We start from the raw sequence: 15,503 nt of genomic DNA, 5'->3' as shown, positions 1-15,503 counted from the left end.
GAGGTTAATGGGCCAAACACAATGGATACGTTTGCGTGCGTTATGACAGTTTTCCCATGGCAAAACGTCAAAACGCACGCAAACGTATCAATTGTGTTTGGCCCATAAGACGGCTCTAAACGAGCTGAAAAATAGTAAAGCTGCTGGGAAGGACGAGATCCCGGTCGAGCTTCTCAAATACGGAATTGAGCAGCTGCATCAATCAATCCACCACATTATCCAGAAAATATGGTAGGATGTAGAACTGCCTGCCGTCTGTTTGGATGGCCTCATATGTCAAATCTTTAAGAAAGAGCACAGACTAGAGCGTGCCAACTATAGAGAGACTCGGCGTACAAAATCTTGTCGCGTATGCTGTTTAACAGACTGAGACCGCTTGAGTAGTCCTTCGTCGGCGAATACTAGGCAGGTTTTTGTGAATGCTGATCAACGGCGGATCAGATGTTCAGCCTGCGACTGATACGTGCAACGCTGGATGGCTCGAAATCAAGTATTCTGATTGTAGACGAAGTGTCAACATCGTTTGTGACCTTAGGCGGATTGAAGCAGGGTGATGCACTTTAGAGTTTATTGTTAACTTTGCACTCGAGGGCGCTATTAGGAGATCTGGCATGCAGAGAAACGGCACTATTAATACACGGTTGCATAAGCTTCTGGGATTTGGGGACGATATCGACCTCATTGTGATCGATCGCATAGCAGTAGTGGAGGCTTTTGTCCCACTGAAGAGAGAGAGCCGGCAAGGATAGGCTTAATCATTAACTCTACCAAGACAATGTACATGGTGGCAGGTAGAAATAGAGGAAGACCTGGTGGTGTGGGTGCTGAGGATTTGCTTGATGGGGATGTGTTTGAAGTTGTTGAAGATTTTTTTTTACCTTGGAACACTTGTGACATATGACAATGACGTTTCCCGTGAAGTAAAAAAACCTATTGCTGCTGCTTCACGGATTACGTAACCAGCTTAGGTCCCGGAACACCTAGACGGAAACAAAATTTGCTCTATACAAAACTCTGATTCTACCAGTTGCCCTTTATGGGCATGAAGCATGGACGTTAAAAGAGGCGGATTGGAGAGCTTTCGGGGTTTTCGAGCGAAAAGTCCTGCGTACAAAACTCGGAGGGAAACTAGAAAATGGTGTGTGGTGCAGACGCATGTATCATGAGCTGTATCAAGTATACAAAGAAGAAAATATTGTGAATCGTATAAAATACAGCAAACTTCAGTGGGCTGGTCACTTAGTGCGAATGTCGGAAGAAAGAATAGCGAAAACAATATTCAACAGAGAAACAGATAGGGGCCGGCGACTTTGTGGAAGACTACGAACTCGCCGGCTGCACGCGGAGGATTCGGACCTGGGGACCCTGAACGATCGGGGAAACTGGAGGAACATCGCCCAAGACCGACGATTATGGAGCTCTACAATACGCCAGACATGGGTGTATCGACGCTATAGCTAAGCAGGTACCAGATAGGTATTCATAACTTTTGTTCAATTCGAATTCCGAATTGGACCAAATTAAAGCCTTGACATATTTTTCCAACAGCCAGTCACCGCAAATAAAAACAAAAAAATCCAGAAATCGCTAACTCGGATGGTGAATTTTAAAACCCTTTGTGTAAACGATTCATAGTCGATTTTCTAGCATTTGTGGTTTTGATAGAAAGTTATCAGGTAATCCAATTTTCTACTCTTTTTCTATTATTCGATGATCGTAAAGCAGACCCAAGTAATAATTTTAACAGGATGTAGTTTGTCAGAAATGCTATTTACATACGTTTAAAAATTCTTGGTTTTCTAAAAAGTGATGAAAATAATTATGATGATTACGAGATCTGTAAATAAAATGTCAAAGAACAACTTTGACATAAAGATACTCCTTATCATAGCTCTACCCTGATAAAGCTTGTAGACGGAATAAGCTTTCAAAATTGTGTTAGCTACATTCTCATTATTTTAAAGATACTATGATTTTTTTTTCGTAATTTTGAAACACAAACACAATTATACAAAGTACACTATTTTTTGTTTCTATTCTTTCAAAAATGTATGCATTCAGGCTTCTGATTGATTATTTGTTTACAATTGAACTTCAAATAAGATTATTTCCAATACTTTGGAATGAAATTGCCATAGCATCATTCCGTAAATGAATATGCGATTTTCAACATTTTCAAATTTTATCTGCTCCTGATTTCGTTTACATCCGATTAAGAATTTGGAAGTCTAAAGAAGACCAAGAACTACTCCAAATGTTTTGGAAGTCAAAATTCTGAAAATTGCACGCTATGGAGCCTGGGGTCTTGGGGAGCCTTTACATTGAGAACCATGTTTTTCACTGCATTGACTACGAGATATTTCAACCCTGCCGAAAAGGTCATTCATCCCTACTAACGCACGAGCGCGAAACACGGGACTTTTTATGACGAGAGAAAATGAAGCGGTGGTCCAAACGGCCCGTGAATTACATCATTATGATGTCCGTGTTGGGAATGTATGAAGGGGAATAGTTGGTTCTGAAATTTTTACTGAGTATGACAAGAATTGGAATTTTCAATAGTTTTTCGTAAATAATTGAAAGTGTCAGTGAAATTGACAAATTTCTGGAGAGTTTTCGAGTCGATTTATATATGTATTAATCTCCAAAATCCATCGAAAGATCAAGGCGCCATTGACGTTCGAAATCCGTCGTTTGATACGGTCCTCAATTTTGTATTCTGATTTGACACCTAGTACCTTCGAGTAACACGTTGTAAAACGTTAAAAATGTTATTAGTTTTCAAGATAACAGTGGGGGTTGGATCATAAGTGCCCGTGAATCATGTGTGTCCAGCATCCCACAATAATTGACAAGTTGAGATACAACTGATTGAAACACTCTACAGTACGTTTTCAAAGCTAATTTGAGACTAGACATAAACCGGCCATAACTCATTTGCCAAAACTATATTGCCTACTCCCCTACTCGGCAGCACAAACTGATCTGTGATATGCATTGCTTACCTCTTTACTGAATGTAACTTGAGGAAGATTGAGTTTCCGCTTGGCGGTTTCAATCGAAACATTGGAGCATGCAGTGGACGAACGAGCTGGCGCAATGGAGGGCTTCAACGATGTTTCTTCATCTTGTAGCTGTTGCAAATGTTGCTGCTGTTGCTGATGGAACTGCACCTGTGCACCAAATGGTGCAAAATTCAACAGATTGCTAGTGGATGTGGCACCAGCACTCCCAGGTCGAAGCCCATTGGACGGTCGTTGTGGACGTCGGAAAATTTCCAGCAATAACGTGTTGCCTTGAGTCCTAATTAGATTGAGCACATCCAGCTCTGGCATCGTGACGACATTGTGCTTGTCAACGAATACTACGTAGTCTCCCGGGAGAATACCGGCTTTCTCGGCAGACAGTCCCTGTTCGATTTTCTCCACCCGTGGAGGATGCGTCCAAACAATCGAAAACCCGAATCCTTTGTCGCCGATTCGGGTCAATCGTTTAGTTATGGTGAAGGGCGTTCGACCCGGGTTCGGTTTGTTCGAACTAATTGAACTGCGACGAGGAGTCGAAGGAACGCCTCCGTTTTCCAACGGAGGGTCCAGCTCCAAGAACCGGAGAAACAGGTTTTCGTCAGCATCTCGCTGATGGAGAGCTTTTTTACTGAGGCTTATCGATTCCGGTAAGCCGCCTGTTGTACTTCCTAGTGCAACTGTTTCTTCCACACTAACTATTTCGTCGACGCTGGATTGAGAATTTTCGCACATGTCTACAATCGGCGGAGTAGGATTTGTCAAACACGACTGCGTGGGTGATTTGGATGATCCATTTAATTCCTGGGTTGAGAAATAAAAATGGAACAGTAGTTAGAATCGTTAATTTGGAATCATGTTGATATGATGCAAACACTGACCTGATGGAGGACACCTTCAGAAGAAAATGTCATGCATTCTAAAATATCGATGTGCCTGCAATGAGGAGAAGAAAATGAAGATAGGCGTAAGTTATGATAATTGAATAAATGTGATGGAATTTTGTTACATTTTCAAACATTGGAGTGGTTACTATGTAGAAATAAAATGTGTAAGTAGCATATGCACTCGGAACTATTTTATCAAATATTGTGCACATGGCGGCACAGCAGTATATATGTTCAACGTGGATTATTACAACATAAATGCGAGAAGATTCGACAATAAAAAAGCAGTAAACCTTATTTTTAATTTGGCTGCTTGAAGTATCTCAACGTGATTAAACCGAATCAGATCTTTAATTCATTCCCATCTTATTTGATTCATAATGGTCATTGTTGCTGTGTCTTCTTAGCCTTTTTGTCTTATTTTTTGTCTTCTTCGTTTAATTTGTCTTCTATGTCTGATTTGTTTTCGAAGATTCATCGTCATTTATCAAATTGACGATTATTTTAATTTATTATCAATTTCTTCAAGAAATGTTTATTTTCCTCCTTCTCCTTTTTACCCTACACTGGGATGGTCAATGGTCATATGATTGAGTCTTAAATGTACTATTCATTTGTTTCTCATTACAAAGATTAGGCGTCTACGAATCTGATTCCTAATAATCTCGAAACACATAACACAAACACGACATGAACAACATCAAAGGCACTCACTTGCACGCTTCTACGTTATTGTCACTGCCTCCAGTACTGTTACCACTTAGGACGCTGTCAACACTACTTGCTGCTTTATCATCTTCCCCGTTGATATCAACAAGTTTCTCATTATGTCATCTGTTCTCGTCATGGTGGACTATTCCAGTTTGCTCCGCAATTTTCTCACTTTGATGCTGATGTGACTGTGGCCGACCGATGGTTTCCGCCAGCTCAACGCTTTGTAACAGTTGCTGGCAAATTCGGAAACCATCTTCTTTTTGAACTTCGTCCAGGTAAAGTCGATGACAGCAATTAGCTTTCTTACCTCCGCAGCATTTGTCAAAATTAACCTTCTTCTTGCGGGTACGACTTGTTGGTGATGTAGTGTTAGATGTGGTAGTCCCGGATGATCCACGCAATATTCCAGCAACTGTTTGCAAAACGAAGGACATTTTGACGTGACGGCTAGTGTCTCTGAATGAATTGGTACTCTACTTAGCGATAGTGACTCTACTTTGCATGGGTTTCAAGCAGGCGTCTATGCCGAATGGTGCGACTGCGGTGCCTACGCAAGCAAGTATGTAATCAAGCTGGAGTAATAGAAGGCAACAAACTAGAAAATGTAAATGTGGTAATGTACATGCATTCTACAAATGGAAGAGGGAGAGAATTACTATCAAGAGGAACAAATAGAAAACTATTGTAACGATTCCGAAATATGAAATATCACAGAAATAGCCAAATTCTCTATTAATTCTCAAAAGAGTTGATTATAAAATTATTCTTAGTTTTTCAGTGAAATGTCGTAACTTGATATAAGATGAATTAATACTATCTTATTTAATTCCACCACTTGGTTCGTAGCTTTATGACTTTTCATGTCTACGTGCAAGTGCGTGCCGCGTGCACGCGGCGTCCACGCATTTGCGGTAGGAAGTACCCAACATCACATAGAATCATGCACACGCACTTGCGTTAACGCGGCGTCGACTCGCGTCTCATTTGCGGCGAAAGCTACCGCAAAGTCACCGCTTTTCCCCACAGGAACGCGGCGTGCACGCGAGTATTTTTTTTGACATTTCTCTATTCTTTTCCTTTCCAACAAGATTTCTAATGGGAAAATCTGCAGAAAGAATCTGTCAGAGCGAAATCAAAACAAACAAAAATACTCCGCAAATCAGTTCATTTTTGTTTCACAAATTAGGGGGAAAGACGGCTTTGGCAGGTTTTGTTCTATTATTGGCAGGGGGGTTTTTTATGACTGACTAGGCTCAAATTTGGCCTAAACATTCTTTGCATATCAAAGAATATTGTGGCCAAATTTCATAAAATTTGATCGACAAAAACCCCCCTGCCAATAATAGAACAAAACCTGCCAAAGCCGTATTTCCCCCTAGTTTGCAAATAACAAAGCGTTTCAAATCTAACTTCTTTAAATAATAGTGCTAGTAATAGTTCGGAGCAGCAAGTGTTTCTTTCGCTCCTATGTTAATACCAGCCGTGATCAACACACCTTTCGAAAGAAGTGACAAGCAAACATCCCAGGCTGGCGAATAGTGTTAAAGTCAACCGAAATATGTGCGCGATAGTGACGTTGATTATACCAACTTTATCAGAATAAATTGATTTCCGAACAGACAGCGATGTGACAGTTTCGGACTGAATGACGGAGCAGGCAATTCAACCAACAAAGAGTATTCCGCGGGACCCTACACCAAGGCAGACGATACCAGTTCCATGGGAAAAATAATAAATGTAAGTTCGATACCGAGATTCCTATATGTTAGCTTTTCTATTGCTGATAGATAAACATGTTTTTAGGAATGTTGACGGAAGGATGTCGTCAAAAAATGTGGATTGCAATTACAAAAAGAAACGGGACCACATGATGAGATGTTGGCGAGCCACAGTAAGACTCCGGGATCAGTGCGACTCTTCTAGTGTTGTGGGCAACGCTATTGCGATCGGTCCGTGTTGCAGTGGAGTGAAAATCGGCTGCAGTATCTGACCAAAATGTTTAATGAATTTTTATTCCAGAACAAAATAATGATTCGTCCCTATCTAGCCGATAAATTAAATTAATAAAGAATCGTACCCCAAAGACATAATATGATGGATTCAAGATAAGAACAATATTAATTGTCTGTATCCACAATTATTCAAGATTAATCTACCCTTATGAAGTAATAAATTTAAGTTGGAAATAAATAATAAAGATCATTATGAAATTATATCAATAATTATTTATTTTAATTGTAGAAAATACATTGGGATATAGCAAAGCAAATTTTTGCCTCTCTGTATTGAAAACGTGTTTTTGGATTGTGTGGCATGATTTCAATTTCACAGCTCTACAATTAATTTCGGAAGTTCGAACTTTTCATTTTAGAAGTAGATAATGGGTGACTTTTGAATCGACAGTGAATTGATTTTTCTACTTTCTACTAGATAGTATCAAGATAGATAGTACCATTATGGAACTTTTTATTTTGGGATAATACTGAGTTACTTGCTCTAGTCTGCCATCATATAGGTATGTAAAAGCTAATGACATGATTTTAATAGCATTACCCATTGATTCTTGTTCGGGGGCAATGAGCTTCATACAAATCAAAATCAAACTTTTATATTTGTAATTCTTTAAATATTTCACGTTTGATGTCTTTATATGAATCAATAACTCGATTCATATTGGAACAGAATGGAAAATGACAAACTGACAACAGCTGGCAGGCGGATGACATTTGGCGTGACAGATTGGTTTGACGTTAGAAGTTTTGCGGCAAATTACCGCTTGTCGTGTGCATTCATTGCCTGATTCAACGCCGAGTAACGCTGCATCAACGCAGCTTGAAAAACCGCTACGTGGACATCGGCCCTTACTGAAGTCAAGTCGAAATACGTATATCTATAACGTTACAATTCAGTAGCGGAATTAAATGCGATAGGTGGTACAAACTTATATAACAAAAGGGATCTTACAGTGGCGTACACCTTCTAATACCGGACACTTCTAAAAAAAACCCTAAAAAACCCTTATAGAGTTGTCGCAAATTAATCGGGATTTTACGACATCTCTAGAAGCGTATGACGTCAGATTTGCATTGTGTGAAATTATTGGATAAAGAGAACAGAAAATTAGCTTCACGCTGCACTTCTTTTGTTATTAACATTCAACAGCGTACATGCAGTGTGGTGAAATCTCAATAGTTATATAAATATCAGTGGAAAATGTCGATTTATGATAATTAGAAATACTTGTTTGAATACACGTGGAGACAGACATAATTATACGCATATGAAACTACAGACCAGATATTTTAAATCCTATGTGGATTTCCTTGCCCCAATTTGCCCCTGTGTTGCATATGAAGTCTTCAAATATCACTATTTTCGATCTTAAATCGCCGATAACAAGTCATGTTTGCAAAAAACATCACTGGTATCTTCCAGAAAGTGGTCTATTTTGATTATATATACATTTTTGTAGAACATTGTATTGGCCTGAAACTGTTATATTCTAAAATACCTTTAAATACTGTTTTTTAGGGTCTGTCCATTAAAAACGCCCGTATTTCAAAAACGATGATAGATGGACACTCGATGTCTTCGGCAATAAAATTCATAATAAATTACACTACAACTTTGCCAAAGACACCATTTTTAAAAATCGTTTATTTAAAAAGTTACATTTTGCAGCGCCACCTGTGGTAAAAATTGGAACTACAACTTTTCGCCATATTTTTGTAAAAGACACCAATGCCAAAAAGTAACACCCTGAAGTGCTAAAAAAAAGTTCACAATTTTCGCCAAACGCACCACTGTGCTGCGGGACTCCTGGAGAAGTTTGTGAAGGACCTCCAGGAAATATATCCGTCGGAATTCTTTGAGATATTCCTTTGAGGAATTCCTGAAGTAATCTTCTGAGGAACTTCTGGAGAAATCGTGGGATGATCTTCTGGAAAAACTTTAAAAGGAATTTCCGAAAGAATCCCTGGAGGGATTGCCGGAAGAACTCCTGGAGGATTTTTTTTCGGATTAACTCGTAAAGCAATTTTCGGAGGAAATGCTGGAATAATTTTGGTAGGAATGCCTGTAGGTGTTTTTAAATGAGTTTGCGTAGGATTTTCATAAGGGGTGGTTGGATGAATTACCGGAGGAATTCTTGCTGGACTTTTCGGAGGGTCTTCTGATGGAACTTCTGGAGACCTCCGGGAAGAATTTCCATAGGAGCTCTCGGAGGAACTTCCACAAGAACTCCTGGAGGAATTCCTGGAGAAATTTTTGAAGTAGTTTTGGGAGAAATTCCCAGGGGAACTCATGAAGGTGTTTCCGAACGAACTTCTAGAGGAATTGTCAAAGGACTTTCTGGATGTATTTCCGAAGAAAATCATGGAGGTGTTTCTGGAACCTATAAACGAAAGGACAATCGTTGCCATATTTGGAACATGGGTCCGAAATCTTACTACAATCCAATATTATGTATTGCTGCCGATCTGTAAGACAAAGAGAACTTTCACATCCAACTCATTTCTGTCGTAGATAGAATTCCGAAAGGTGATATCAAGATCTTTATGGGAGACTTCAATGCAAAGAACGGCGCGAATGTGACAACTCAAACCATGAGCGCACCATGGATTGTCGGGGTCTCGGACAAATGAGCGAAAATGATGAGCTGCTCGCAGAATTCTGTGGTAATAACGACAAGGTGATCGGGGGATCGCTCTTCCCTCATCAACCGGCTCATAAGATCACGTGAGTGATGGCTTTATAGAAAATCAAATCGCGCACATCTGTGTCAGCCGACAATGGAAACGGAGCCTTTCTAATGCATGGAATAAACGTAGTGCCGTTATCACATCTGACCAGCACCAAAGGGATTTTCGGAGGTATTCTTGAAGGACTTTACGGACTCCTGGAGAAGTTTCCGAAGGACCTCTAGGAAGTATATCCACAGAGAGAAAGATTCGGAAAAAATCCTTTGGAGCAACTTCTGAAGCAATTTTCAGAGGATGCCCTGGAGAAACTCGTGAAGGTATTTCCAAAGAAATCGTGGAGGAATTTCTGAAGGAACCTCTGGAGGGATTGCTGGTTGAACTCCTGGAGAATTTGTTGGATTAACTCGTGGAGCAATAATTGGAGGAATTGCTGGAGGAGTTTTCATAGGAAATCCTGGAGGAGTTTTTAAATGAGCTTGCGAAGGATTTTCCACAGGAGTCTTCGGAGGAATTCCTGCGAGACTTTTCGGTGGAGCTCCTGGTGGAATTTCTTGGGGGTGCTCCTGGAAGAATTAGGAACTAGGGACTCATAGAGGAACTTTTGGAGGAACTTTTAAAGGAGTTTTTGGAGTAATTTCTAGAAGAACTCATGGAGGACCTTCCGAACGAACTCCTGGAGAAATTTCCAAAGGACCTTTTGGAAGGAGTAGCTCTTGGAAGTAGTTTCAAAGAAATTTCCGAAGTAATTCCTGGAGGAATTGCGGAAGAAACTCCCGAAGAAATTTACCAAAGAACTCCTGGAGGGATTTTTTTTGAGCTCCTGGTGGGAAACTCCTGGAGAAATTTACGAAAATTTTTCTGGAATTATTTCCGTGGGATTTTCTGGAAGTTTGTCCGAAGGACCTTCTGAAAGAACTCATGGAGGCATTTCCGAAGGATTTCCAGGAGAAATTTACGAAGGAATGTTAATTTGTCAATTCCTGGAGCAATTTTCAGATAAATTGGTGGAGGAGTTGACAGATGTATTCAATTCCTGGAAAAGTTTTCGAAACAGTTTGCGGAAGAATTTACGAAGGAGTTTTTGGAAGAAATTTTGGAGGAATTTCTGGAGGACGTTACGTAGGAACTCCTGAAAAAAATTCTGCACGGATTTCCGGAGGAACTCCTGGAGATATTTCCGAAGGACCTCTTTTAGGTGCTTCCGGAGGGATTCCCGATAGGTCAGCTGGAGAAATTTTCTGAGGAACTCCTGGTCAAATTTATGAAGGAATTCCTGGAAGTATTTCCGAAGAAAATCTTGAAGGTATTTACGAAAGAACTTCCGAAGGAATTTTTTGAGGAATTTATGGATGAGCTTCTAGAGAAATTTTCAGAAGAACACCTAAAGAAGTTTCTGAAGACCTCCAGGAAGCATATTCGGAGTCTCAAAGGTATTTCCAGAGGAAATTCCGAAGAAGTTTCGTGGAGGAATTTGGGGAGAAACTCCTTGAGGATTTTTTGGAGGAATCACTGAAGCAATTTTCGGACGAAATGCTGGAGAAATCTTCAGAGGATGTCCTGGAGCAACCCTTAAAGGAATTTCCGAAGGACTCCTGGAGAAATTTCTGGAGGAACTCAGGAAGAATTGCCGGAGTATTTTCTGGAGGATTTCTCAGAGGAATTCTTTTCGGAGGTTTTGAAGGAATATGTTGAGTAGTTTTCGAAAGAGATTTTGGAGAAATTTCAAAAGAAATTTGTGGAGGGTTTTCCGGAGCAGATTCTCAAGCAATATCGGGGGGAATGGCTTCTTCTATAAGCGCAATAAAACAAATATTGCCGTGAAACATCAACCTAACGGATGAAAAAACTGCTGGAATGTATGAAAGAGGTTCCGAAGGAATCTCCGCAGGAGTTTTTGGAGTAATTTCCGAAGGAACGATTCGTTAAGTAGAGTACATCAAATATTGACAAAAGAAAGTGTAATGTATAAGGCCCACGCGGAATTATCGGCCAACAGATCTCCTAAAAATTTAAAAATCTACATCTTATTTAAATTAACAGGAATACTAATCCTTGAGTTTGAAAAACTGAATATCTAAGAATAAAAAAATGAAAACCCTATAACTAAAAAACAATGGATTGTCACATTTTGCATACTATTATTACTTACAAACTTTCTTTATTTCAAAATACTGTTAGTTGAACCGAAAATCAAAAGTTTGTTATAATACTGTATATCGATGTGCAAAGTATACGAAATAAAATAAAAAGGAAAACATTTTTGGAAATATATTTTGGAAGCATGAAAGAAAATTCCTGATCACCCCTAACCCAGCTGCCGAAAGCGAGATTTTTGCTGACTAGTAATTGAGTCGTTTTATTCATTACGTCGAATATATTACGTTTTACACCGTTTCATTTTGGCGAGAAAATGCCAATTACGTCACTTTTTGTAACACAAAACAGATGTAATAATACATGTGATTTACGACGGCGATGATGTGCATCAAATCCGATGTGATATTACAATTTTTTTTTGCTGTGAAGACTTCAAAATTCTTGAAATAATTCATTTTAAGTAAAAAGCGATAAACATTATTAATTGTCGTCAGTATTATTTCTGGGGAAAAAATGTTGCAAAATTGAAATGAATAAATCATATCAAAACTATTATATAATCGGGTGCAGACAAAATCAGAAGCAGACAAAATTTGAATATGTTAAAAATCGGGTCATCACATATTCATTTACAGAATGATGCTATGAGAAGTTCATTGCAAAAAATTTAAAATTATCTTATTTGAAGTTAAGTTGTAAACACATAATCAATCAGAAGCATTTATCCATTTTTGAAAGAATAGAAACTAAAAATAGTGTACTTTTTATATTACACGTGTCCCAATTCTCGAATAATTCACAGTATCTTTAAAATATTGAGAATGTAGCTAACACTTTTTTGAGAGCCTATCCCAACTACACAGTAAAAAATAAAAAGTAATATCACATAAGATTTGATGCACATCATCCCCGTCGTAAATAAGACGTTTTATTACATCTGGATGGCGTAGTAAAAAACTAACGTACTTGATAATTATTCTTCAAATTAATACGATGTAATTCATTTTCGACGTAATATTTTCGACGTAATTGAATAAACAACGTAAAAATCGGTCGGGATGAATCCGGCTTCCGGCAGTAGGGTTGAGGGCATTCGGATTATTTCTTTCATGATCGAAAAAACATTTTCAGATGAAACAATGTCACATTTTATTTATTTATGACGCATTTTTTCTGCAACTATATAACATATAACTTATAATCGATTTTATATTTTCAACTTAATGTTTTCAGTTTTAAGTTTTAAACTCTATTCTTGACGTTATTATTTCATTATTAGTAACATACTACTATATCAATAACATTCGCAAAACAGGCAATTTAAGCTCAATTTGTGTCGTGTTTTGTTGTTATCCGGCGTGCTTACTGCTAAAAAAATCACAAAAATGAAAAATAAAACAATTCCTCCAGGGAGCTTCTTTAGGAATTTTATCGGAAGTTTTTCCAACAGTTTCTCCGGAAGTTCCTGCAGGAATTCCTCTGAAAGATCTTATAGGAACTCCTACGAAAGTTGCTTTAGCAAATCCACCGAAAGTTCTGTCAGGAATGCCTCCAAAACTTCCTTCGGGAAATCCTCCGAAATTCCCTTCGAGAATTCCTACGAAAGCTCCTTCGCAAGTTCCTTCAGAAATTTCTCCGGAAGTTACTCCAGTAATACTTCCGGAAGTTCATCCTTAAGTTCGTCTATGAATTCATCCCGGAATGCCTCCCGAAGTTCCTCCAGGAATTCCTCTCGAAGTTCCTCCAGAACTCCCTCCGTAAGTTCCTCCTCCGGAAGTTCCTCCAGGAATTGCTCCGGAAGTTCCTCCAGGAATTCATCCGGAAGTTCCTCCAGGAATTCCTCCGGAAGTTCCTCCAGAAATTACTCCGGAGGTTCCTCAAAGTTCCTCCAGGAATTCTTCTGGATGTTCCTCCAGAAATTCCTCCGGAAGTTCCTCCGGAAGCTCCTCCAGGAATTCTTCCGGAAGTTCCTCCAGAAATTTTTCCGGAAGTCCTCCAGAAATTCCTCCGGAAGTTCCTCCGGAAGTTTCTACAGGAATTGGTCCGGAAGTTCCTCCAGGAATTCATCCGGAGGTTCCTCCAGAAATTCCTCCGGAGGTTCATCTAGAAATTCCTCCGGAGGTTCCTCTAGAAATTCCTCCGGAGGTTCCTCCAGAAATTCTTCCGGAGGTTCCTCCAGAAATTACTCCGGAGATTCCTCCGGAGGTTCCTCCAGAAATGCCTCCGGAGGTTCCTCCTGAATTTCCTCCAAGAATTTTTCCGGAAGTTCCTCCAGGAATTCCTCCGGAAGCTCCTCCAGGAATTCTTCCGGATGTTCCTCCAGGAATTGCTCCGGAAGTTCCTCCAGGAATTCCTCCGGAAGTTCCTCCAGAAATTACTCCGGAGATTCCTCAAGGTTCCTCCAGAAATTCTTCCGGAAGTTCCTCCAGGAATTCCTCCGGAAGTTCCTCCGGAAGCTCCTCCAGGAATTCCTCCGGAAGTTCCTCCGGAAGCTCCTCCAGAAATTTCTCCGGAAGTTCCTTCATGAATTCCTCCGGAAGTTCCTTCATGAATTCCTCCGGAAGTTCCTACAGGAATTGCTCCGGAAATTCCTCCAGGAATTCCTCCGGAAGTTCCTCCAGGATTTCCTCCGGAGGTTGCTCCAGAAATTCCTACGGAGGTTCCTCTAGAAATTCCTCCGGAGGTTCCTCCAGAAATTCCTCCGGAGGTTCCTCCAGAAATTCCTCCGGAGGTTCCTCCAGAAATGCCTCCGGAAGTTCCTCCAGGAATTCCTCTGGAAGTTCCTCCAAGAATGTTTCCGGAAGTTCCTCCAGGAATTCTTCCGGAAGTTCTTTTAAAAATTCACCTGAAATTTTGTTCATTATTTGGCAGTGACTCACTCAGAAATTCTACCAATGATTGTTTGAGAAATCCACCTGGGAACGCCCCTTTAATTTTCCCTGATATTCCTCTTGAAATTTCCCTATGAACTTTTAATAATTTACACTAGAAATTTTCAGAAATTTTCATTTGAATTTCTTCCGAATAAGACTTGAAATTCCTCTAAACCCTAACTCCCACTCATATCAAAATATTACCTCCGGGATATCTTCCACAATCTTCCACAATTTTCCTTGATTTTACTTTCTAATTAATTTACTCATCCGTACCAGTGTTGGTAAAAACTCAAAATCTCAAAACTCATGGATGATTCAAATCAAGCGTGAGTTGAAACGCACCCAACTCAGCACCTAAAAACTCGTGGATGAGTTGAATCATCCATTTGAATCATCGCAGGTTTTCTTTTGTTCTCCTTCGTTAAAAACAGTGAAATGACGTTTGACGCATAAAATATTAGACACTCTTTTATGTATAAGCAAAAAGTTTCCCCCAAATTGATTTCAAATGCGTTTTTGAGCCAAAATGATTTTTTGGCAAATGAGTGAAATGATGCGTTTTAGCATGAAAAATTCAAGCGTGATGCATTCCTTTAAAATCGCAGACGATTTCATTCGCACGGGAGCGCTCGTTGATTGAGATTTATGAGTGATTTTACCAACACTGATCCGTACAAAGTTAAACCAAATACTTTCATTTGAAATACGTACCAAAGCCAAATTATTAACTTACTTTACGACCGAACAAAACAGAACTAAGCACTGAATCCGCTTCTGATACGAAATACGTTCCACCCGAACTTATTGATTTACTTTACGACCGTACAAAACAGAACTGAACACTGGATTCGCGTCCGATACGTAACGTGTCATAGCGAACAAATTGCACAAAACATAACTAAACACCCAAATACATGACAACGCTTCCTTAAAACCGAAGCAGTTGCGTTTGATAGTTGCTCTAAGGAGTTCTTGGAGAAATTTTCGAAGAATTCCTGAAGGCATTTCTGCAGGAATGACCGGATGAATTTCCATCCCTTGACGATTTTCCGGGGGAAGTCTTGGAGGAGTTTATTATAAATTGATGAGAGAATTTTCGGATTAATTTCTAGAAAAGTTTCAGAAGGAATGAACGAAAGATTTTCTGGATTTAGAGGAATTTCATGTAAATTTCTAAAGGAATTCAGAAGGAAGTTCTCGTCTAAA

The 15,503-nt window shown here is 39.5% G+C and overlaps 1 protein-coding gene and 1 long non-coding RNA gene across 2 annotated transcripts in view; one reads left to right on the top strand and one right to left on the bottom strand.

Annotated features, from left to right (window-relative positions):
• LOC134222479 (uncharacterized) overlaps window positions 1–15,503 on the bottom strand; it is a 276,614-nt gene that overhangs the window by 155,821 nt on the left and 105,290 nt on the right. The window contains exons 10-11 of the mRNA XM_062701631.1: window positions 3,905–3,959; window positions 3,006–3,827 (exon numbers count right to left, since the gene is read on the bottom strand). Of these exons, the coding sequence (XP_062557615.1) occupies window positions 3,006–3,827; window positions 3,905–3,959 (877 nt within the window). The remainder of the gene's footprint in view (window positions 1–3,005; window positions 3,828–3,904; window positions 3,960–15,503) is intronic.
• LOC134224525 (uncharacterized) lies at window positions 5,993–6,834 on the top strand. The gene is made up of 2 exons (XR_009982968.1): window positions 5,993–6,361; window positions 6,428–6,834. It is a non-coding gene; the product is annotated as an uncharacterized LOC134224525 (long non-coding RNA).

Source organism: Armigeres subalbatus, chromosome 3, assembly GCF_024139115.2.
Source record: "Armigeres subalbatus isolate Guangzhou_Male chromosome 3, GZ_Asu_2, whole genome shotgun sequence".
Classification (NCBI taxonomy): domain Eukaryota; kingdom Metazoa; phylum Arthropoda; class Insecta; order Diptera; family Culicidae; genus Armigeres; species Armigeres subalbatus.
Note: the sequence above shows the minus strand (reverse complement) of the source record. Positions and strands in the feature narration are given on the sequence as shown.